At 39.4% G+C, this 23,618-nt stretch overlaps 2 protein-coding genes and 1 non-coding gene across 4 annotated transcripts in view; 1 reads left to right on the top strand and 2 right to left on the bottom strand.

The window, feature by feature from the left end:
- The window catches only part of elf1 (E74-like ETS transcription factor 1), a 50,693-nt gene extending 32,055 nt beyond the window's left edge, over positions 1 to 18,638 (bottom strand). The window contains exon 1 of one of the 2 annotated variants that reach the window (XM_074674747.1): positions 17,875 to 18,638. The gene's annotated coding sequence lies outside the window, so the exon portion shown is untranslated. Of the gene's footprint in view, positions 1 to 2,865; positions 3,103 to 17,874 lie in introns of those variants that run through there. The other variant, XM_074674749.1, reaches the window with a different exon arrangement.
- A 217-nt stretch (positions 18,639 to 18,855) lies between these two features.
- trnae-uuc (transfer RNA glutamic acid (anticodon UUC)) lies at positions 18,856 to 18,927 on the bottom strand. Its single transcript has one exon. It is a non-coding gene; the product is annotated as a tRNA-Glu (tRNA).
- A 636-nt stretch (positions 18,928 to 19,563) lies between these two features.
- On the top strand, positions 19,564 to 23,616 carry ube2a (ubiquitin-conjugating enzyme E2A (RAD6 homolog)). The gene is made up of 6 exons (XM_074674010.1): positions 19,564 to 19,776; positions 20,704 to 20,784; positions 20,951 to 20,976; positions 22,179 to 22,268; positions 22,407 to 22,495; positions 22,633 to 23,616. The coding sequence occupies exons 1-6, from the start codon at positions 19,733 to 19,735 to the stop codon at positions 22,759 to 22,761; spliced, it is 459 nt and encodes a 152-aa protein (XP_074530111.1). The 5' UTR covers positions 19,564 to 19,732; the 3' UTR covers positions 22,762 to 23,616.
- The last annotated feature ends 2 nt before the right edge of the window (positions 23,617 to 23,618 follow it).

Raw genomic sequence — 23,618 nt, 5'->3', positions numbered from 1 at the left:
CACATCTTCTCTTCTCAGGAAATGAGTCAGAACATAAATACAAAGTAGAAGAGAAGAAGCACACACAAACTGAGATCTGTTTTTTTCAGAAATGAAGTGAAATATATCATGATGGTGGAAAAATTCGGGCTCAGCGTTCAGACACAATGATCTCAGCTCTGGTTCGACATGTTCTGCAGAACAACGGGGCTGCCAGTCCCAGCACGCTCTGAGTATGAGACAGTTGCAACACGGGGAGACAGTTGCTCAATCGATTTAACTTTAATCACTCAGGGAGGGTTTCTTGAGGGAACACCGGTGTTTTTTTTACCTGCTGAGAGAGAGCAGCTAAAGTCTGGAGCACCTGATGTGCCTTGGCTTGGTGGCATTTTGACAGTAGCCGCTGGGGCAGAGGAGAGTGTTACACATTAACTTTCCCCACCCAGGTTCAAACTTCCCTTCACTAGCCGACTTCTCCAAGCTTTAGGGCCTCCATCCACTGCAGAAAAGTCAGAGTGCTTTGGAAAGAAAAACGGGCAAATAGAGATGTAGAAACTGACATGGAAACATGATGCAAACACAGGATGCGAGGTAGAGAAGACGACACCAAACCTGTACAGCACAGCCGGACTTCTCTATTCTGCTGTATTATATTTACACTTCACCCAGGTTTATTAAAAAGATAGTGGTCATAAGTAAACAGAGAGATGAGCGTTTACTGGTTTCACTACGAGTCTGCTTGTTTCCTCAATAAACTGGACTGTTAATAAGTGGTGAAAATGAAGGACAACTGGAGGAAAAATTAGCAATTTGAGTGAATGTATTCACAAAAGTTCTTAATTAAACCACCAAAACATGTATTTTATTTCTTATTAAGGACAATACAAGGAGAGCTTAAGACTAATTTAACAACTCACTTTTATCATCTTTACACTTATAGTATGCAGATGCACCATATTTGAACTACTTCTGCCAAAGGATGTAGGAGTTTCATGAGGGAGGAGTTCGTCTGATTTGTTTTTGTGATAAACTCTAGTTAAACCAGATCCCATGAAACTGCGTATTTATTCTAGTCAAGGCATAAAAACCGTTCACACCTTACTGTACAAAGCTGGTTCTGTGTTTTGAGTCTATTTGAGACGTGTGTGTAACATGAGACTGAATAAATCCTCCATTTTTACATATCTAAGCCTGTTGGAGACTGTGATAATAAACTCCACCCTTATCCATCCTCCTCGAGTTGTGTCCTTCTCTCGCAACGCCCCCGTCGTCTTGCCCAAGCTTAATGATCCAATTACAGGCTAAGACTTGTTGACTTTGTATTGAGGGAACAGCAAACCTGACACTATTATACTATCCTCCCCGCCCCCTCCTCTTTATTTATATGCATTCAAGTTGCAAAGCTTCACCCAGCAGCACCTTGTCCAGCTTCTCCCTCCAAGGCTTCATTTCCAATCCAAATCAGGGTGGGCACAGATGATGAAAAAGTTAGGCCAAATGCAAACTCGTGCCTGCTCGACACAACAGGGCTATTCACACACTGGGTCATGTGCTGATGCTACAGAGTGCTAAACACAAATGCAGAAAAGGAACTATTTATTTGCAGTTCCAGTAAACGGCAGATTGATCCAAACCTAAGAATAGCTCGGTAACTCAGCCCAGTGAGATTCTTATTTGGTAACTTTGCAGTGATCTGTTCTCTCAGGGATTACAACCACAAAATCACTCTGAAAGCTAAACCCATGAAACAATCACAAGCTCTGCCCAAAATTAGACAAAGTTGGATTAAAAAAAAAGTGAGTTCTGCGCTGGACAGGACTTCTGCAGCTACAAGATGTGTGCAGATAGCTTGAATAAAAGGTGTGCTCTACGTCTAAACACTGCTCACACTGTACCCATGTTTATTCAGCAGTGTAATTTGTGCTCAGTGTCTTTTGTGGTTCACAAAGTGCACAGTACATTTCTGCTGAAACAGGAAGTGTGCTTTTATCTGTGCTGCACTGAGCAACTTTTAGAAACTGATTCTGAAAAAAACATCAAGCAGAATCAGTCGACTAGTTGATGTAGAACAAAAACTTATGGGAAGGTCAAGTTCTATGGGCGTAAAAGAGGAACTGCGAGTTCAACTTCCCTCCGAGCTGAAATGAATAGCTCCCAGGCCTTTATGTTCATGACAAGAAGAGCAACATTCTGTTCAGATGGAGAAGATTTCAGGGCATGATGAAGCCCTGCATGCACAGAACTCTGCAGAGGCAAAGGCACAGCTGTTTTTCATCTCCTAATGCGGAGTTAACACTTCAACCAGCAGAAGAATTACTTTCATAAAGCAATCATGGATCCATATCCACACAATGTGTAATTACTGAGTACTACACCATGAAAAATACATGTGGGCTTGGTCCAGGGGCTTGCAAAACACTGTTCCCGCCCTTGCTTCAGCACACCATATAAGGCAACAATTCATAAAAGAAAAGCAACAATCAGACATATCAGCAAAGGCACATTACAACAGGTTTGTGGAGTAACAGAATCAAACCTTTTAGAGATCTCACATGCTGTCAGAGAAAGTTCAGGAAAGATGGAGCGATAAGTGAAACCAAACTTAAAAACTTTATAAACTCAAAAATTGTCGCCTGAACAAAATTTAATAAAGACGTAAGAAAGGGAGGTGTTAGATAGAAAGAAAAACATGATCCCTAATACCCATTGAACCTGCTCAACTTGTTAAAGCTCCCTCAAGAAACCGTAACATCTCAAGTCAGCCAATAAAAATGTTCTAATAGCGTAAAAAAGTGGATCAAGTGCCGAAATCAAAATGTGCAAACATACTAACAAACATCCACAAAGTATTGTTGATCTGCTGTACAATTATTCATCACTACTGACCTCAAAGACACAGGATTCGGATGACAAGCTCCATTATAGCGACCCAACAAGTGTTGATCTCGGCGGCCAATGAAAATCGAGGTAAAAAGTAGACAACAAAAGTGGAATTGGGGGATAATCCAAGGTGTGTTTAAAGGAGAAAAAGCGCTCTGCAGGTGTGGACCACCAGCCAACCCCACACCTCTTTTTCACAGCGACAAGAAAACTGTAATAGGAGGAGACAGACAATGCAATGGCTGCTGTTTGAAGCAGAAAAAGGAGAAGTGTAGTGGAGCAACTTGTCCTCTCCCTGTGAGTCACGCAGCACTGTCGCCATTGGTAGGGGCGCCCTGAGGCTGGGTGCTTTCACCGTCCCACCAATCAGCGACCAGTATCGGCCCTCAATGCAAATCCTTTCAGGTGAGCTCTGCGTGTGGCAGCGATTGGATGGAGCTGCAGCGGGGGAGGGGAGAACAGAGAGGTCCAACCGGAGGGCCACACCTCAAACAGCCTGAAAGACGATAGACGGGTTTCTCCTGCAGGGGCAGAGGAGGTGTAGGTAAACAGTTGGACAGGTATGCACCTACTTAGACTTTGACCGTACAATGTGGGCCAGGCCTGGTGATTAAAATCTGTATGGTAGCTCAGAAGTAAAGTTCACATCTCTTTGTGTCCCATTAAAACATTTGCTGTGAATTGTGGACCTATTAGCTGTCAGTGAGCCGGTGAGGCTGCTGACTTGTGGGGGAGTTGTTTTACCCCTAAATACAACACCATAAAACAACTTCTACCAGAAATGAAACTGTGAAGACAACTGTGCTTTAGTGTCAGCAACTGCTTCATCCTGAGGCCCAGAAGTTTCTCTTATCTTGTCTTCTTTTTTAGTCTTCTTCAAGATGTGCTTAAAATGATCCAAGCAAAGCGGCTGCGAAAAATTACAACATAAATGTCTATCTCGATGTCATAAATTTTAGCCTCAGGGTTTTAGGCTCAGGAAGCTTCACAGCTAAAATAATTATTACAGAAATGTATCTTGTTTAGGTCAGGGTTCATATTCGTAGCTGACACTTGATAAGAATCTTTATCAGAAATAACACTCGAGCAAACAGGAAGGGGTGGTCTGTGGTAAGTGTAGAACACTCAGTCTTCACATGCATCAGACTGACGCACTGACACTAATTCATATTTTCCACTAAAAGCCCCACGTTTCACAGAAACAGAAGATAAATGTGTTGAATAAAAACGGGCTTAAAATGAACCGAAGAATACAAACAAACCAACACAGGATTTCGTGATTGAAATTTTAGAAACAAACCAATTTAACTCAATTGTAAGTGCAGCAGAGTCTCTTTGTCACGGATCCCCAAATCACCCTCTCAGTCTCCATTGAGTGCTCTCATCATTACATTAAATCTTCCTGGCCTGCGTTCAGTGCGGCTCGGCCCAGAGAAGGAGGCAGCTGTTTGCTTCGGAGCAGATTGATAGCCTGGCTGTGAGGGAAAGTTACACCAAACAAGCTTCGTTTATCACTGCTACAACACCGAGGCCTCGGAGGAAACTGTTGACTTCTCCTGATATAAACTCTGAAGGTGAACACACTGCAGAGCGGCTGAAATCCAGGAAAAGTATGCAAACATGCAAAAACACACACAAGTGTATACAGGCAAGTGTAAATCCAGCGCTGCTTCTCGTGTAAGCCTCACAGATTATCTCAATCAATGCAAGAAGATGTAAAACAGGCAGACAGAGCACAATCCCAATGGATCGCCACTTACACACTGAGCCCAGATTGTTGCCACTGTCAGTGTGTTTCCTTTTTTTGGCTAAAGGCCTATTTTCCCCAAGATTCATATATTCATGACACAGTTTTTCTTCTTTGAAAAAAAAAAAAAAAAAAAATTAAAGGAAACTGAAGGTTTGGGATTAAGGCAACATTTATGAGCTGCAGCATTAAGCTTTTTAAGCTTTTACATTCCTGAAGCAAAAGTTCTTTACAGATTTACATTCCACTGATCTGTTAATTGTGTGTAATCAGCCGTGCCGAATAAAAATGACTTCCTTTACATAAAGTCTCACTTTGTGAACATTTCAAGACTTTCTTTTAAAAATAAAAAGCAGGTCATCCATCAACAGGAAATATCAAAAACCACATCACACTTGGTTATCTCACTTTAAAGGGCGAGTCCACCAAAACCCACTTAAAGGCTCTGTGAGGATTATCCGTTTGACGTTGATTGCAGTGCAGAAATGTTCAAGTCCTTTTTTGCAAGTCCAAGTCAAGTCCCAAGTCTTTGGTCATGAGTCTAAACGTTTCATCTGAAAACGCTAAAATGGAGTGAAAAAAATCTGCGTTTGACTGAAAACGCTGTAGTAAGCATGCCAGGCTTGAAGTCGGCGCTGTAACTGTCTTGTCCAGAAGCGTCCAGAGTTAAGCTGGTCATCTGGTGCATTGGCGAATACTAAGTTCAAATGTGGAGCAACAGATGCACATTTTGTTGAAAGACAGTCAGCAGATTCAGCAGATTGAGCTGCATGAGCACAACGCGGTAGTTCGTGACGATTGTAACAATGGTACTGTTGTCCTGTTGTATGCGCCCACGCAAAGCGGAGAGTGACGTCAGAGTTTCCACTGAAATCGCCAGGTTACTGTTGACAAGGCAGCGGTGTCAGCAGCATTTCAGAAAAATCCCGCCCTGGAGGCCGTTTTCAAAAGTTTGCATTTTAGGTCGGCTAAAACGCTGTTGCCGTGTAAACGGGAGGCTGAAACGCAACAAAACTTTTGTGTTTCACCCTAAAACCGTTGTTGTGTAAATGGCCCCCAAGTCAAGCCTCAAGTCTTTGTGGGGTGAGACTTGGTCAAGTCTCGAGTCTTCAGTGTCAAGTCTTCAGTCACAAGTCTAAGTCAAGTCTCAAGTCTATAAAACACAAGTCTTATGAGCTTTTGTCATCTGCTGCTTTCCAGATTACTAAAAATACTGCACAGCTAAATCTACCAAAAGCATTCAAAGCATTTACTGTTTCATTATCACTCACTCAGTTGTTTGTTGACCTTGCCTATCCAGGTGAGTTTTCAGGTGCCCGATAAAATTTGATGTGGGGGATCCAGCATCTATGATTTAGATATTGCAGACTTTTCATTCAGCACTTTTTATGTTGATCCCATCTTGTGTAAAGTTTTGTAACCAAATATAATTACAAATGGTACAGCAGAAGCTAAGAAAACATAATGATTGTTCAGGAGTCCCAAACACGAGTCAGAGTCAGGGTCCAGTCCCCAGCTCTGTTGCAGTGGCACCTTTAGCCTGAATCTGTAGTGTTTTTTTCAGGGTTAAAGACTCAATTTCCCATGAGCACAATTACCCGCTGTTGTAAGAACATGACTACTGTCAAAGAGTGCATTTGTTTTGGAGAGCAGATCTTTTTTTTTAACACTACTTTTCTTTGTTCAAGACAACTTTTCCCAGGATGCAATGTAGATGTCACATATTGCTATTGTTTGAAATGTAGCAAAGTAACAACAATCAAACTTTGTAAACTCAGTTTGTAGCATCATTTAGTAGCTAAACAGAGTTACTCACAGCCCGTTTCTCTGGGAGGTGTCCTTATTACGTATAATATCAGTGAATCCTGGTCATGTTCTACCAGTGTTCATCTACCAAGCAGAGCTAACATAACCTCACTCTTCATTTTACTCTTAAATAATTTTAAACAGAGCACTGCTGTATACCTGCTGTATGTAGGTTGGAATGGACATTACCACAAACGGCTTAACCCATGTTTTAGCGCATGCCTATGTCAAGCTTCCTTCTGCTGTACTTTTCTAGTGTCCACGGTTACTACAAAATGAATCCAACAAATAATTCTCTTCAGGAAAGGAGACTAATCTTACTGAAAACGCTTTACTGTCGTCGTTGGGACTTTTCATCTAAATGCTGTGAATGGATTTATGTTCTGCTGGAAAAGTCTGATATGGACTTTTAATGAGCAAGTGTCATTACTTTGAACACTTTAAACTTCATTACTATCTAAATGGGCAAATGTCATATAATTTTATGCAGTGATTGCTCTTAGAAATCTTTATTTTATTGATAAGAAACTAAAAGAGGAGTGACATTAATAATAAAGAAGTTAGGTCTGTTAATCGGAGCAGAATCATAATTTCCCTGGGTTAAGCATGAAAGGATGGCTCTCTTCTCTTGGGCCTAAAGACTTGTAAAGGATTTCATACAGGCAGGGTGAATTCAGGAGGAACAGAGAGTGATACACCAGCAGGAAATGTCAGTTAGTTACACCAGTCATGCATCTTTAGCTAAAGTAGAGACAAATCTAGACAAAACCATAAAGCCACACGAGTAGCGAGAATAATCTGTAACTCTGTGTTTCACCAGAATTTAATAGTTCACACTTCAGTTTCTCCTGAGACTTTACAATCTCTCACGTTATCTTCTGTAATGCTGAACACGGAGTCACACATATTTGCACAACGAATTACATCCACACTCTGAGAGAAAAGCAATAAAAAGTGAAGCTTTTACAAATCGCTGATGCCTCATGACTCTGGGGATCTAACTTTAATCTGGATGGAGTGTGAAAATACAAAAGAAAAGTCTCACTAGGTGCACCTTGTTCCTGTTTTAATATCAAATGTTGTGTGATTGGTTAAAAAGAGGGTCACTTTTTTCTCTTTTTGCTAATTCTGCAGCACCGTGGTTAACCACAACCCAACCAGGCCTTAGGAGCACCGTTTGTGTGTTGATGTTGCGACAGTGTTGCTTTGTGTTGCTTTAACCTCTACACACGAGAAAACATGGCTATCTGAGAGGGTAACAGTTAGTTACTCAGGTGATTACAGAGAAACTCTGATGTCAATCTTAATTCTTATTCTACCTCTGAGGGTGGTAAAAAAGAGCTCTTGAATAGCACCAGCACTAAAACGTGTTTTATATTTTACTCCCACTGCGACCTGATTTATACAGCACATTTCATCTAGGCCTGCCCGACAAATTTGCACCAGTCAAACCCTCCACTAAAAGCTGCACTCAGGAAATTCTGATCACTCAGAAGAGTTATGTCGGAGGACTGTGGACTCATAAAAACCTGACAAATATTTTGACACAATCCTTGACAGGATGAGATACGGCGGCCTTTGGAGGACACGCAGAATTATTTGTGTAGCGTGGAGGTCATCTGATGACTGCTCTCGCTGCTCAAATACAGAACAGAGAAGCTTTTAGATGAGGCTGTCAGAGGCCAGATAATCGGACAGAAGTGCAGCTCTGTGGAGACACAGAGGGAGGTACAGAAGGAGGAAAAGTAACACCATAATTAATAACTCTGAGATTGGGAAAGGATTGGAACAGAACAATTAATCGAATTGAAACCAACATTGCAATGTAATACAATGCAGTTTCGGACTCGCAAAGGCTGCACTTAAGAAAAAAAAAAATGTACACAGACCTGGAGGAGACAAAAGTTAATGTGCTGTTTTTTCTGGCAAAAACCCATGAGCTACAGAGTGCCATACCTCTTGTTCACTTTGTTCTGTGTTGTTTGTTACTCTTCCTGACAACTGGAGGTCAGTAAAATTTCAGTGTTCGTTTTTTTGTTTTTCTTTTTCAATTAAAAAGTGCAATCTTCACTCTTACATATTTCAGTGGTTGAGCCAAAACTTTGTTTGATTTATATTTACTTTAGTTATTTTGTTACTGACTGGAGATCAGTAAGATGTCTACACATATCTATATTTATGTTCACTAGGGATGGGTACTTTTCACATTTGCAACGATACGGTACCGATGCCCAGTACCTGGTAATTGGTATCGGGACTCAAAAGTCACAATTTTCGGTATTTTGTGTGTTCATATGGTAAAAAATATAAATTTGTTTAATAATAAAATGTATTTATTTCCAATTTAACATACTTATTCTTCAACGTATAACCTTGTAACGCTGTGTTCATGTCCAGCATGGAAAATCACCTACTCTTCCACTCCCTCACAGTCACAAGGATGCATTTAGGTACCTAAAATGGTACCTTGTGTTTTTAAATGAATCGGTACCCGGTACTTTTGACAGAATTTGGTTGGTACCTATAAAATTACCTAATTCAGTACCCATCCCTAATGTTCACACAGTGTTTTTTCCCCATTTTATAAAAAAAAGTGTATTTCCCATTTAAGGTATTCAATGATGACTGTATTAAAGTTATAGTTAGATTAATCGGTCAATATTTTGCTATCATTGTAATAGGTGAATAAAGATATGTTATTCATACATCAATTCATCTCATTTCATCCTAACATGTCAGCCTGGCCAACAGGAAAGAATAGTTTATAAGTTGACAGTATCCTTTGTTGTGTTGGTCATGCTATAGTATGATTTACTGTTTGTCTAAAGGAATTAATACAGAAGATAAATGTCCTCGCATGCTGAATCACAATTGCACTTGGTCAAAAAAAATCGCTATTAAGTTACTTTTTCAAAATCGTTCAGCCCTCTGTCAGGTCCAGTTGTAGCACAGAGAGGTGAATGTTTGTATCAGAGTTGTTGTGGTTTAAAAGTAGGCCAGCTGGTTGCAGTCAGACTGGTTTGTTCAATGAGCTGACAGCTCACAGTGCTATAAAAGCGTCCTCATTCTCGGACAGTGACCATCCCGAGCTGGACCAGGACTCATTGTGAATCACTCTGCTGACTGAGTATGACTGTGGGCTGGAAACCCGACACAGAGCTGAGTGGGCGTGCGGCTTTTAAGACAATGTATTCAGAGGAACAGCTCATGAGACTGTGTGAGTGATGCATCTGCACGTTTCAGCAGCGTTTAATGCGCAGGTCACAAGCTTTATGATGATCGCATTAACTGAGAAATTCAGCTAAAGGAACCCAGTGATAGCCTGCTGGTTGATCCTTCACACCCAAACAAGTCAGTTCAGAAGATTTTGGCATTTGATGAGGATGCCTCCTGGCCGCCTCCCTCTACAGGTGTTCCAGCATGTCCACCTGGAAGGAGGTCTCTAGACCCTGACCTCACTTATGTAATTATAAATCCCATCTGGCCAAGGAATGCCTCAAGATCTCCCCAGAGGAGCTGGAAAATGTTACCAGGCAGAGGGATGTCTGAGTCGACAGGCTGATCCTGGATAAGCCAATGAACACGAGTGAGTGGATGGATAGAGTTAAAGAGACTCTGCACAGACTGACATGTAGCAGAAGTCATCTGCCGTCATACTGTGGCTGTTTTCTGTTCTGGGTTTCCATTTGTATTAATGTATTGAATGTGACATAATTTCAGTTCTTCTCCAAAGATAAGGAACAGAAACGACAAGAAGAGTGAACATTGAAAAGAATACACAGCCATATTTCAATGATTAAAATAAATGGATTACTAGAGTCATGACCACACTGTTAAATATCATAGTTACCTCAAAAATTACCAACAAAGGTCAAACTGAGTATTTTTTCGTTTTGGTGCACTGATTTTCACAGCTTATCTTTACTGGAACAAAACTGGAACAGACTCAAAGAGCAATAAAAGATGTCGGCAATATCTTTGTTTTTGTACAAGTTAAATTTGTCTGATCAGTTCATTGGAACTACGGTTGTCCCGATACAGAAATGTTTTACTCCCTATTAAATTTTTTCGTGATGTATTTTACCGATACCGATCTGATACCAAAACTGTTCTCTGATAAATCCTGCACTCTGTTGGGGGATTCCCTTGTAAATGACAAATCATATTTGTTGTATTAAAGTGAGCCCTGTTGAAACCTTCTTGAGGAACACTCACTTTACAAATGTTGCAAGATGCTGTTTTACTATAATTGCTTTCAAACACATGGAAACACATGAAAACTGGATCGGTCCCGATCACAAAACAAAATCCGATACTATGCAATCCTCCGAAAATAGCCATATCGGGCACCGATATTGTTCAGTGTATCGGATCGGGACATCCCTAGTTGCAACACAACAAACACCAAGGTGATATAACAACTAGAAAAATCTGATTTGTTACTTTAAACATCAACAAGTCCATTATCCGCTATTGACTCAAAGGAAAAAAAAAGTATTTGATACAAAAGCAGAGAGAACTGAACCCATATCATATCAAACCAGTCCACAGTAGCGACAGACCGATTATCAGCCAGGCCGATTATCGGGGCCAATATTTGGCATTTTGAGGCATATCAGCATCAACCTTTTTTCTAATCCGATGGCCGATAAGAAACAAATTTAAAACTGCGTTGTTGCGGCTCTGATGCAGCCGCTCCACTGTCTGCAGTCTACTCAGTCCCCAGCACTGTCCCACCCACAGTACCATCTGATTGGTTACAAGCAGAGCCATGGCTTGGGACACAGCCAATCAGCAGTGTAGTTATTACAGTTTTTACAGTTACATTAAAATTTTGGAAAACTTTATTTACTGTAGAAAACTGTAGCTGTTTATTTTTTTTTAAGTTTCCATTTAACTTTATAAAACATGCTGCTAAGCCTGAGAGCTGTTTAATAAACTCATGCTTAAAGATATTTTAATGAAGATAGGTGCTGGATTTTGTATTGTTCAAAATTTTGACACCAATATTTGCACTTTAACTGCATCAATATCAGCTTCAAATATTAGTTATCGGCCTCCTTGACTACAAATAATCAGTATCGGCCTGGAAAAATCCATATCAGTCTATCTCTAGTCTACAGTGAAGAGTCCTGTACACAGGTGTCTGCAGCCAGCAGCAAAAACATTTGTTTACATTTGCATTCTAAATATTGCAAGCATTAGCAAAAACTTTAATTCCATCCCAGGCTGGTCTCAGGAATTGGGGAAAGATGACAGTTAGTGGGCACAGATAAGATAAGCCACAGGGCCCAGCAGGCCCCGACCATCATCATGATAAGGAAAAGTAGCCCAACATCCTGTCCTGCAATCCAGGGGTTAAGAGCATTGTGAAAGTAGCTTTGGTCTAGCAGCTTGATGTATGGGGAGCAGGTGGTTTGGTATTTCAGGGTGAGATAAGACTTTACTGCTTCACATTGGGGTCTTGCTCACCTTGTCAGGATTCTACCCCATCACTTTACATCACATTTTATGACCCATGCATATCCTCTCTGTCATAATGCCATATAAAATCTTTCTGCATCAGCCCTTCTGTCAACACACATGCAAGCTGCAGCGTCTTCATGATCAAATACAGAAAGCAGGCTGACAATCCGGATTATCCACATCACAGCCGTGTCACCTGCACACAGAGCAGCAAAAATCATTCACTGCGCTGTCATGTCACATTCCCGCAACTTTTGTTTCTTAGACAAACAACTTATCATTAACAATCACCGAGGTTATATAAAGTACATCACCAGCTAATTCAGGCCAGAGAGCAGGCCTGCCCCTGTGTGCACCAGTAGCCTGAGAGCTCAAGTTTATCTCGAGCTCATTATTAATAAAATGCCATGAGGCCCTTAGAGCATATTGCTCTGTCACTCAGGGCCCAGATTATAATACCCATTGGAAGCATGCTCTTAAATAATTTAACAAGCCTGTGGACAGCCTGTCGCTCTGAAATTAACCCAAAAGAACAAACAAATGGGAAAAAATACTGCTGGTGAAGACAGACAACAGGCTCAGAGCAGATCTGGTGAACAGCCAGACCGTCCAGCAAATCCTGCCTCCTCTGTCTTCACTTGATATACACCAGTCACATTGGTTCAAAAAGTTTCCTGGAAGTTGAATGAAGGAAGATTATTTGAGTTTCTTTGGGCTAAGCTTGCCGCTTGAATCCAAGCACCAGAGGCAGAGCTGAGTCATGAAAGGCCTCTGTGAACCTCTCACTACTAGCTCATTAGCTCTGAGAGACAAGAAAAATGACAGGCTGAAATATCATTATGAGCCAAAGTTGCAGGCGCAGCCGGTTTCTATTTTTGCAAAGAACGACTCTGTGTGGTCGAAGTGAAGTAAGCTCCAACATTACAACTCCAGCCATCACTCTGTAATGTAATTACACTAACATTAGTGATACAGCTTACTACACCGTGTGCACATGGACTTCAGCAGGCACCATAAAAATATCTAAGTAATGTGGTTAACTAATCTCATGATGTCAACATACTGCCAGAGCGGGCACTCTGATTCATTCTTCAGGAGCTCCTCTGCAGACAAAGGTATATTTTGAGGCTGGAGCTTGGGTTTCTTGGTTCTCCTGATTTTTCAGCCGTCTGGTAGCCAGTTAGCTTAGCATAGCATTCTTTATAGTAGGGTTATCAAGGTTGCTCCAGAGTTAACTCAGGTTTTCAGAACTTTAAGCAGAGATTACAACAGGCAAACGCTGAAGCCTTGAATGATGACTTTATGGAAGTAAAGATCACAAGAACTTAAAGCTCTAAATTGTGTTTTCGTGTTCATTTTGATCATTACTTTGTTTGACACCGCAGCTAAAACACAACATGTGTAACTGTCAAATGCGGACAATAAATCATAGCAGCACATCAGTGTAAAGGAATTAACATGGGTTATGAGTAGGGATGGGTACCGAAGTTTGGTACTTTTATAGGTACCGACCGAATCTGTCAAAAGTACTGAGTACCGATTCACATAAAATCAAAAGGTACCATATTTAGGTACCTAAATGCATCCTTGTCACCGTGAGGGATTGGAAGAGTAGGAGATTTTCCATGCTGGACATGAACACAGCATTGCAAGGTTATATTTTGAAGAATGAATATGTTAAATTGAAAACAAATATGTATTTTATTCTTCAATAAATTGTTATTTTTTTACCACTATAACACAAAAAGTACTTAAAATTAGTCCTGTTGAGTACCGGTACCGATTGACAGGTACCGGGTATAGGTACCGTATCGTTTCAAATGTGAAAGGTTCCCATCCCTAGTTATGAGTCAGATCCATCATGCAGTAATGATGGGACAGTGATACAAGATTAAAACTTGGGCATTTACTCGGAATTTTCTCCTTTTCAGGCAGGTTTGACTTCATTTTGCAAAGTATTTGTGTTGATTTCAATGTACTTGTACACCAATCCGCTAATGGTCCCAATGTACTGTACTGTATTTTCAGCAGTAGAACACCGTCAGCTGTGGTTGCCTGGAGTTTAATGTAAAGAAATAACTGGCAAATGATAAAATCTTGTCATTAATTATTGAAATATACTTTACATGTTTAATGTGGTCACATTCCTGCTTTTTTTAAATGTATATTTCACATCAGAAATGATTTTTAACGCAAGATAGCTGTTTACAGCTACTGAAAGTGACTTTTACAGTAAATTACTTCAATATGGTTTAAACTATTTTTTTTTCTTCAGTGATTTTCAGGAAACAAATATGCTCTCTACAGTAAAATTTAGGATTATTAAACCAACGCACCATTTTATCTTGTAGAGATTTCCCATTTTTTTTTGCCAGAACATTCCTCACAACCAAGGTTATAATAGTTTTTGATTTGTCATTATAGTTTAGTTTTAGTTAGTTTTGACATTTTATTTCCCATTACAGTTTAGTTTTAATTAGTTTTAGAGTGGGCATTCTAGTTTTTATTTAGTTTTGATTTTTGCAACAAGGCTTAGTTTTAGTTTAGTTTAATTTAGTTTAGTTTAGTTTAGTTTAGTTTTAGTTTTTTTCATACCTTATTAACCAGGTGCAGGATTCAAAAAGGTCAGAGTAAATATTTTGTCATACTGTTTATTTTCAAGTCCAACATAGTGCTCACTGCTCAGTCAATGCTGATACCGAAATGTTGTCTGCTGCCTTAAACACATGAAAATAATATAAACTTGGTATAAAAAAATATAAGCATCAATTATATAAAATAATGTTGACATAAATTACATTAAAAATAATATTGACATTAATTATAAAAAACAATATAATATGAGCTTCAATAAATAAAAACTTGGACTCTGTAACAATTAAACTATTACAGATGCTCTAATTCATTGCTCTACTATGTTTCGTTGCAGCACAGCGCACAGCCAGTCAGTGCAGTAAACAAGCTCGTCCCTATACGCTGCTATGATGGTGCTGTACGGCACTGACAACTACCTAAAACTGTCTAAAATTGGTTGGGAAAATGTGTCGGATTAATTTAAATCCTAAAGGCTGTTTATATTGTCAAAAACTATAACTAAGGGAATTTTGTCTATCATTTTAGTTAGTTTCAGTTAGTTTTGTGAACACAAGATACAGTTTTAGTTTACTTATCGATTTTGTTTTCTTTTCTAGTTTTTATTAGTTTGAGTTAACTGCAATGTATTTTAAATTTTAGTTTTCCTTTTTAGTTTTTGTTTTAGTTAACTATTACAACCTTGCTCACAACCTCAGCTGCCATGACTTTACCATAAACATACCTTCTTTTTTACAGTGTCAGATATGTCTAATGTTGCTTCATTCATGTTTTCATGCTCAGAGTAACTCTGGAGTTATTTGTCTTCTTGATATCAACTTATTGCTGCTTAACATGATCTCCTTTGTTTAGGCTAGCTGAGCTTGCTTGTGGAAGTTTAATATTAACTGTTTGTTGTTTTGAGTTAGATTAAAGTAGGTTTAGGTTAAGGATTAAAGGCAGATTCCACTATACTAAGCTAAGCTAAAATCAGATTAAAATAAAGTCTTGTAAAAACATCTTTCCTTTACAGCTGCTTTAACTTTTTATTGTTTTATTATGGGTTTTATGACCTACTGAAATCTGACCTTTTAGATCACAACTACATTCTTCAAACAAAAAGATCACTTGCTTTCCCTCACAAGCTAAAAATAGCCTGACTGCAATCCTTCATTACATCATGTTAAATGCACAGGGGAGAAACTAGGGCCTGATGACTCGTCCCGAGTCACATGCTGATGAGACAGGCAGCATAGGAGCAGAATGAGGTTACAGGTGGAATTTCCCTGGTCTCTCCTTTCTGTCTGACGTCATGTATCCAACAGTTTCACTGCTGCTGCTGCCTGGGGATCAACATGTCTGACAAGGTGATGCTCAGGTGTCAAAACGCAGGGCTGGTGAAACAGTGGCGTACAATTAAGGGAACTTTGCAAAACAGCAGTTCCCTCCTGCAGAGCCTGCAACAGAAGAGCAGCTAACACAGAAGAGAAAAGGGAAGTTCAACAGTTTTATTTCTCTTTTCTCGAGCCGGCTCCTGCGTTTCTGCAAGTCATTTGAGGTTTCAGCCATCTCATGTGGTTGTTTGTTTATTCAGAGTATATGAACATTGCCATCTTGTGGTTATTTCAAAGGCCTCCAATTACTCTTGTTTACACCTGAGAGAGGGCCATTGCATAAACACAGAGGCCTTGGTTAAGATTTTTATCAATATAACCTTTTAATCTTAAAAGAATGGAGGTAGTAGTAATAATAAAGGTAAATAAAAAAAGTTGGCGGGATCTTATATACCTTGAGACTTTGTTACAGGGAGGATTTGACTGATTATTTGCCAACTTGTAAATGAAAAAAAGCAGCTGTGTACCCGAGACTTGGAAGGCCACTCTGAAAGCTTTTGTGAAACTGGAGTGCTCCTTTTTAAATAGATAAAAGCTCAGATTTTCTTTTTGTGTAGCCAAATCAATATCAAGCAGCCCATTAAGGCAGGCGGGTACATCTTGGGCAAGAAGAATAAGAAGTGTCTGATGTCTGAGAAGCTCCTCGTCAATGCAGAGAGTGTTGTTCTTCCTCAGCTGCTCTGAGTGCTGATGGTGACAGTAATGTTGCAAGAGAGGGAAGCTATACTGGAAAATGCTTTAGCCTCAACCGCACAGTCTTCATCTGCACACATATCATTCAGAGGCTGTGCAGCATTAAAGCCATCAAAGCAAGCAGGAGAGGGGGCAAAGTGAGGCTAAATGTGTGAGCAGGATGTTTCTAAAATGAGGGCACATGCTGGAAGCAAACAAGACGACACCACTCCGGAGTATATTTGGAAAGTCTTGTTCTGGATAATTGCTTTCAGTGGATTGAAGTTTCCAATTATCTACAAGCCTCTGCCAGTGTTCCCACCATAAGGAAGGCTGGAGGGGAGGGGAGATCGTGCGGGCGGAGAGTGAAGGGTTGGTGGGTCCAGCTGGTCTTGTCTCCTCTGGGACTGAAATGCTTAAAGCTCGTAACTCTCCTCTTTTCCCCTCTGCGTCATAGCTTCCCCCTCTGGAGGGAGCAGAGGCAGTGGACCAATGAGACTGTGTTTGTATGTCTCATGATAAAAGCATCCTAGGCCAGAAATGTAAACATCTGGCAAACATTTCGACGTACCACAGAAACTGGTAGATCTTCTATTTTAAAAAAGTATGTTCATTCTTATTACTGACTCTCCGTGTTCAGTAATTTACAGAGGGGGAGACTTTCACAGTGGAGTATTAGATTATGAAGACATCAAGTTTGTCAAATTACAAGATAAATTGACAGTTGAGTTATCTTCACTGAAATCTATAGAATAACCGCTTTACACACGTGTCTGGTGGTTTATTTATTCAACTCTGGCTCATTTATGCAGATCTGTATCCACAACTTGCTCTGACAAAGTTATTTATTGTACTGACTTTTCCATGTTTTCTCAACAAGGCCACACCTCGAAAACTTAGGGTCAAGAATTAACTCAGACTATGGAGGACAAAATTCTCCTTTTGAGCATGACTATTACAGCTGTAATGGTTGTAGTAAAACACAGCTCTCACACGCAGCCTCACACATGCTATCAGATCAGTCACATGCTGGCTGACTGACACAAAGGGGAGTCACAGAAATCTGTGGGCAAAGCAGAGCTGCAGGTCATGTCTCCTAGTGACTTGTATCATGAGTTAAGTCATGCTAGAAGGCAGGCAGTGTGCTCTAGCATGTGAAAGACAAAACTGTTAGTACAGAAACTATTTATACACCACTTTGCTTAAGATCGTGAGTGTTTCACAACAATGGCTGGGAATATAAGTGAAAAAACACACACATAACTCAGCAGGGAGCCCGCAACAGCCAACAGATGGTCGATTTATATTTATAACAAAAACAATAACTAAAAAGCCCCTTAAAAGACTCACATGACTTACCTTGACAGAAGTTTTCATCGGCACAACATAATCCAAGGTTAACTCAGTGGAACTGTCGTGAAACCAGGCGACGTTAAAGAAGCATGATCACCCCTGATGTAAGTTGAACTCCTGCTGGATACATCATCGCAGTGAACCGGTCACTTTACCCTCCCGCTGCTTTCGTATGCTTCCTGACACAAGGTTGCTGTTTTCTCCGACAGAGGCTGGTGCGTGGGGAATTCCTAGCAGTCACATTTTCCTGAGAAATGATTGGCCCGGCACCAAAAGTTTGGCAGCAGCCTTGTAGTAGTTACTGGTGGAGCAAGACCCTGGGACGCAGGAACAGCTTTTCATTGCTCAGTAACCAGCCTCCGAGGACGAGGGTAGCATTTTTTTTTATCCCCTAAGCTCACAACTGATAAAACTACAGACTGTTAAACATTTGTTAAATTTACGAATTTATTCGGTTGGAACCGTGACACCGAGTTGTCAAATACCAATTACTACTGCTAATGTCATTTTGCGACAAAAACGCACAAGAAAGTATAACCAATGCCACAGTTTACGCACGTCTCTACGCGGTCACAGGTGTGTCCTACCTACAGCTAAACGCGACGCAAGGCAAATTAACTTCCTACGAAGAAATAACATTTGTAAAAACGTTATTACAAGGTTTGGCTCGATCTTTTGCAAGTCTTACAAGCAATTAAGTTATACAGCCTTAAGTATAAGTAGAGGGAGACATAGGCTGTGGTTTAATGCATCTTCCGGGAATGTCCAAACCCTTGTGAGATGAGAGCAACTGAGGATAACTCTTCAGCGGGCGGGGTCTAGGCTCTGGTGGTGTAAGCTATCTGGAAATGATGAGAGCACATTGTGGAGACTGCAAAACGAAAAAAAAAAACACCATACACGGACGGTGCTGAGGAAATGTCTTGTAGATTGTGCTATGATTGACGGATTTAAAGTCTATTTTGACAGAAATTTTGGAAAAGTATGTTCCCATACCGGGAGTCGAACCCGGGCCGCCTGGGTGAAAACCAGGAATCCTAACCGCTAGACCATATGGGACCGTTGCAATGCACGATAAATTGTAAAAATATATCCTTTATTTTACTAAACAGTTAGGAAATTTGAGGAAAAATGATGGGTTTTTCAACTTTTCTTCGAACAGTCGTGGTACAGTACGACATCGCCCCTTAGGAGTGTGGAGTTATATCGTTAACTTTTAAGACATTATCAGTGATGACATTTAACTTGTTTTCAGAGTTGCGTTTAAATCACCACCCTCTGGTACTCAGTACCATCTAGTGGTCATTGAATGTTACTGTATTTCAAAAACAAGCACTACCACAAAGCTGCCTCATATCTGTAACATCATTTATCTCTGAAAAAATGAACAATAAACATTTTTCCAAATTATTCGTAGGAGAATTAAAGCCTGATGCAGTGTACCCAAAACCTTAAAATTAGGGTGCTTGACACATGACGTAATTTCTACTGGAATGATACAAGCGTGAGAATGGGGGTAATATCTCTTTTAATTAAGTATATTCAGACCCCTTTCGAAACAAGTCGTATCAGTTTTAATAAACAAACAAAAAATGAAGTGGATAATATATCATTCAGCGACATTACAGTTATTAGTTCACTCCGCTAAACCATTTACGTATTAGGACCAAGTTGACAAAAACACCCTCCTTCCTGTTTAAGTGGTAGCGCCCTGGAACTAGCAGGGGGTGCCAAATATTTGACAAACTAGCAACCGTCTGCTAGCTAGCCAGAAGTTATAATAATACATCGGTAAAAAATCCATCTACCCGACACCTGAGCCATTCAAGTTTATGCCAAGGTTTTAGGTTTTCGTGTAAACAGGATGTCAACTCCAGCAAGACGACGTTTAATGAGAGATTTTAAACGGTAAGCGACAAGAAAACAACAGTGAAGTAGCGACGGCTAGTGTTAGCATTCACCGCTAGCTCGTTAGCCTTGATCTGAACGAAATTTTAACACTCCTGATACCATCTGTAAATCATATACAATAATGAATTGTTCTGTTGAAATCATTTTGACCATGTTGTGATTGTACTTTGCGACCATTTCGATTAGTGTAAGTTTCATCAAACTAATAACCGGTATCCATTTACAGGTAACGATCATTTACTGGTACTAGTTCATTAGGTAACGTAAACATCAGCGTAAACAAAGCAGTTTATGATTTTGTGCCCATCTCTGCTGTTGCCAGACTATGTTGATTCCTTTCGTCTGATGCTCATGCCATAAGCATTTTCTCGACCCTTCCATAAAAGTGCCACAATATCTGTGGGCTGAATGCTGGACTTCGGGATACGGTTTAACCCATTAGCCAGATGGTCCTCTCAGTTTGTGAAGACACACATTGTCCATATAAACCAGGACCTCCTATTTCGGGCCTTGATGGATCACTGTCTAGGCTCAGGATAATCAACCATCTGCTATGCAGTCACTATAAACCTTCAGACACCCAGCAACAGTCGGGTTCGGCACATGGTTTCTTATCCCTCATCTACAGTCAGTGCCAGCTAAACAACAGGAGTATACACAGTGACTGGCTGGCTCATGGTCCAAGACATTATTATCACCCCGTTATTGTTGTATTATTTTACAGTGGCAGTCTTCCTTCTGATTTTGACATACCTTGCTTCTCTAAATTTCAACTTCCTACCCTGAAGACCTCTTTCAGCAGAGATAAATTTACAGTTGGTGATAATATTTCTACAGTTGCAGTAATGATTCTGTGATTTGTACTTTGTATTTAGTGTAACCTAAACCATATTTACTGAACTACTTTTTTTATTATCTCTAAAGACTGCAGGAGGATCCCCCAGCTGGCGTTAGTGGTGCTCCATCAGAAAACAATATCATGGTATGGAATGCTGTCATTTTTGGGTAAGTCATGCTTCTTTGTTAAACCTTAAAAAAGAGAGGTGCACATTCTTTTAATCAAACTTTTCAAAGTGTTCTCAGACTGTATTTTTGTGAACATAAAAAAATGATAAAATGACAGAAAGGATTGTTGAGAGTAAACTGATTTATCCTGTTAACTTTTCTCTAGACCTGAGGGGACACCTTTTGAAGATGGTAAGTCTCCTTTCTTTACTTTAAAGAAAGACATGACATTATTTTTCCTGTTACAGTGATGAATAGAATCACACAGCAGACTTCAGAGCAAGGTTATAATAATTGACTAAAAGGAAACTAAAAAGGAAAACTAAAATTTAAAATACATTGCTGTTAACTCAAACTAATAAAAACTAGAAAAGAAAAGAAAAACTATTATAGTAGACTAAAACTGTATCTTGTGTTCCCAAAACTAACTGGAACTAACCAAAATTAAAGACAAAATGTCTTTAGTTATAGTTTTTGACAATATTAATAGCCTTTAGGATTTAAATTAATCCAACACATTTTCCCAACCAATTTTACGACAGTTTTCGGCAGTTGTCAGCACCGTACGGCACCATCACAGCGACGTACTGGGACGTGCTTGTTTACTGCACTGACTGGCTGTGCTCTGTGCTGTGACAAAACGTAGTGGAGCAATGAATCAGAGCATCTGTAATAGTTTAATTTCTTTCGAGTCTGACTTTATTGTTACAAAGTCCAAGTTTCTAATTATTAAAGCTCATATTATATTGTTTTATATAATTTATGTTTATTATTTTTATCTAATTCATGTTAACATTATTTTTGTTATAATTTATGTTTATATTTTTATATTAAGTTTATATTATTTTCTTGTGTTTAAGGCAGCAGCCAACAGTTCAGTATCAGCATTGACTGAGCAGTGAGCACTATGTTGAACTGGAAAATAAACTGTAATACAAAATATTTACTCTGACCTTTTTGAATCCTGCACCTGGTTAATAAGGTATGAAAAACTTAACTAAAACTTAACTAAAACTAAGCCATGTTGCAAAAATTAAAACGAAATAAAAACTAGAATGCCTGCTCCTAAACTAATTAAAACTAAACTGTAAGGGAAAAAAAAATTCAAAACTAACTAAAACTAAACTATAATGACAAATACAAAACAATTTTAACCTTGCTTCAGAGCTGGTTCATATTCATTGATTGTGAGCAAATTTTTGACAGGGGCTTAAAAGTAATGTTTTGTTTTGCTTTTTACTAGTGAACAAGTCAGTAGTTCCCCTGAACAGAATTGCACAGTGAAATAGGCTATTTTTTTATTAGAGTGAATATTAAATTACACTTTTATTGCATAGGGAATGGTAACGAATTGTCGTGTAATGTTGTATGTTTCATTTACTTTGTACACACAGGAACCTTCAAACTTACGATTGAATTCACAGAGGAATATCCCAATAAACCTCCAACAGTGCGATTTGTCTCCAAAATGTTTCATCCAAATGGTATGTACTTTACTGTGTTGAAAGATTCACTTTAACTTAAATCATTCAGAAAATGCTGTCTCTTGTTTTTTCGAACAATGTTTTTATGTTCTCAGTGAAATTAAGATATACCTTTGCACAAATTTTTCTCTTTTGCAGTGTATGCAGACGGCAGCATATGCTTAGATATACTTCAGAATCGTTGGAGTCCAACCTATGACGTTTCTTCTATCTTAACTTCAATACAGGTAACTTGTCATCCTTTTACGCATGCAGACAAAAACTTTAATGGATTATGGGAATACATTTTGGTTCCCTCTGCTGTTGCACTTTGAATTACCAATACAAATCTACCTGACTGACTTTTCTCTGTGTATGTTAAAAGTCTTTACTGGATGAGCCAAACCCAAACAGTCCAGCCAACAGCCAAGCAGCCCAGCTGTACCAGGAAAACAAGCGAGAGTATGAGAAGAGGGTTTCTGCTATTGTTGAACAGAGTTGGCGTGACTGTTGACACCTGTCATTGTTGGAGTGTGAACAGTGTCCAGCCCAGATTCAAGATCTCACCAATCATGAAAAGAACAAATTATCTCACAACATGAAATGACACACCTTAAGATCCTTCTCAGTATATTTGTCCCATAACTGTTGCTAAGTTTGTATGCTGTTGTGTTGTGGCATTCACTCCTGCCAAAAGCTATTGATGGGCAATAGTATGTTTGTTGAAAGTCAATGTACCTTGTTATATCTGGGTTACTTGCTAAATGCCCCGACTTTTTATGAAGGCATAAGTCTTTCAGATGTCACTTTTACTATTCATTTAAACATCAATTAAACTGGTTTGATAATACAGTGACAGTTAGATTTTCTTGCTGTGCGGTTTGCTGTGTAGATTCCAACAGTTAATATCTAAAATGAAGCTTTTTCTCTTTGGTTTCAGTGATCTCACACCTTTAGATTTTATCAATCCCTCTGACAAGTTGTGCATTCATCAAAGATACCAATTGGCATCTTTGTGCATTCATCAAAGATGCCATTTGGGGGCTTCCTTTTAACCATACCTATAAATCCATGCTCTTGATTTGCAAAATTTTCTAGATATTAGTAAAAATATTTAAATGTCCCGTACAACTCTGAAACAAGACTTTGTTCCCTTTCTTGGCACTTCTTTGTTTCATTCTGGTGACATTTAAAGGCTGTGTGAGAGAGTTTCTATGCTATTTTACAATCTTATAAATCAGCTTTCATAACAGGCTGATTCAACTGTTCAACAGGATGGTGTCTGTTTTCAGATTAAAAAAGAAACTTTGCACTGGTAACCCATGTAACAAACTGTACATTTTCTTGTAAATAAAATAAATATACCAAAGT

Source organism: Halichoeres trimaculatus, unplaced genomic scaffold (genome assembly GCF_033239565.1).
Source record: "Halichoeres trimaculatus isolate MK-OKI-2021-1 unplaced genomic scaffold, fHalTri1.1 fHalTri1_scaffold_7, whole genome shotgun sequence".
NCBI classification, from domain to species: domain Eukaryota; kingdom Metazoa; phylum Chordata; class Actinopteri; order Labriformes; family Labridae; genus Halichoeres; species Halichoeres trimaculatus.
This window is presented reverse-complemented; position numbering and strand designations above follow the sequence as displayed.

Excerpts from the sequence above, each read along its gene's own strand:
- ube2a (XM_074674010.1), top strand. The coding sequence starts at position 19,733 with ATGTCAACTCCAGCAAGACGACGTTTAATGAGAGATTTTAAACG. Across the intron at positions 22,269-22,406 it reads CAAAATGTTTCATCCAAATG|TGTATGCAGACGGCAGCATA; the intron begins GTATGTACTTTA and ends TCTCTTTTGCAG. Across the intron at positions 22,496-22,632 it reads CTATCTTAACTTCAATACAG|TCTTTACTGGATGAGCCAAA; the intron begins GTAACTTGTCAT and ends GTATGTTAAAAG.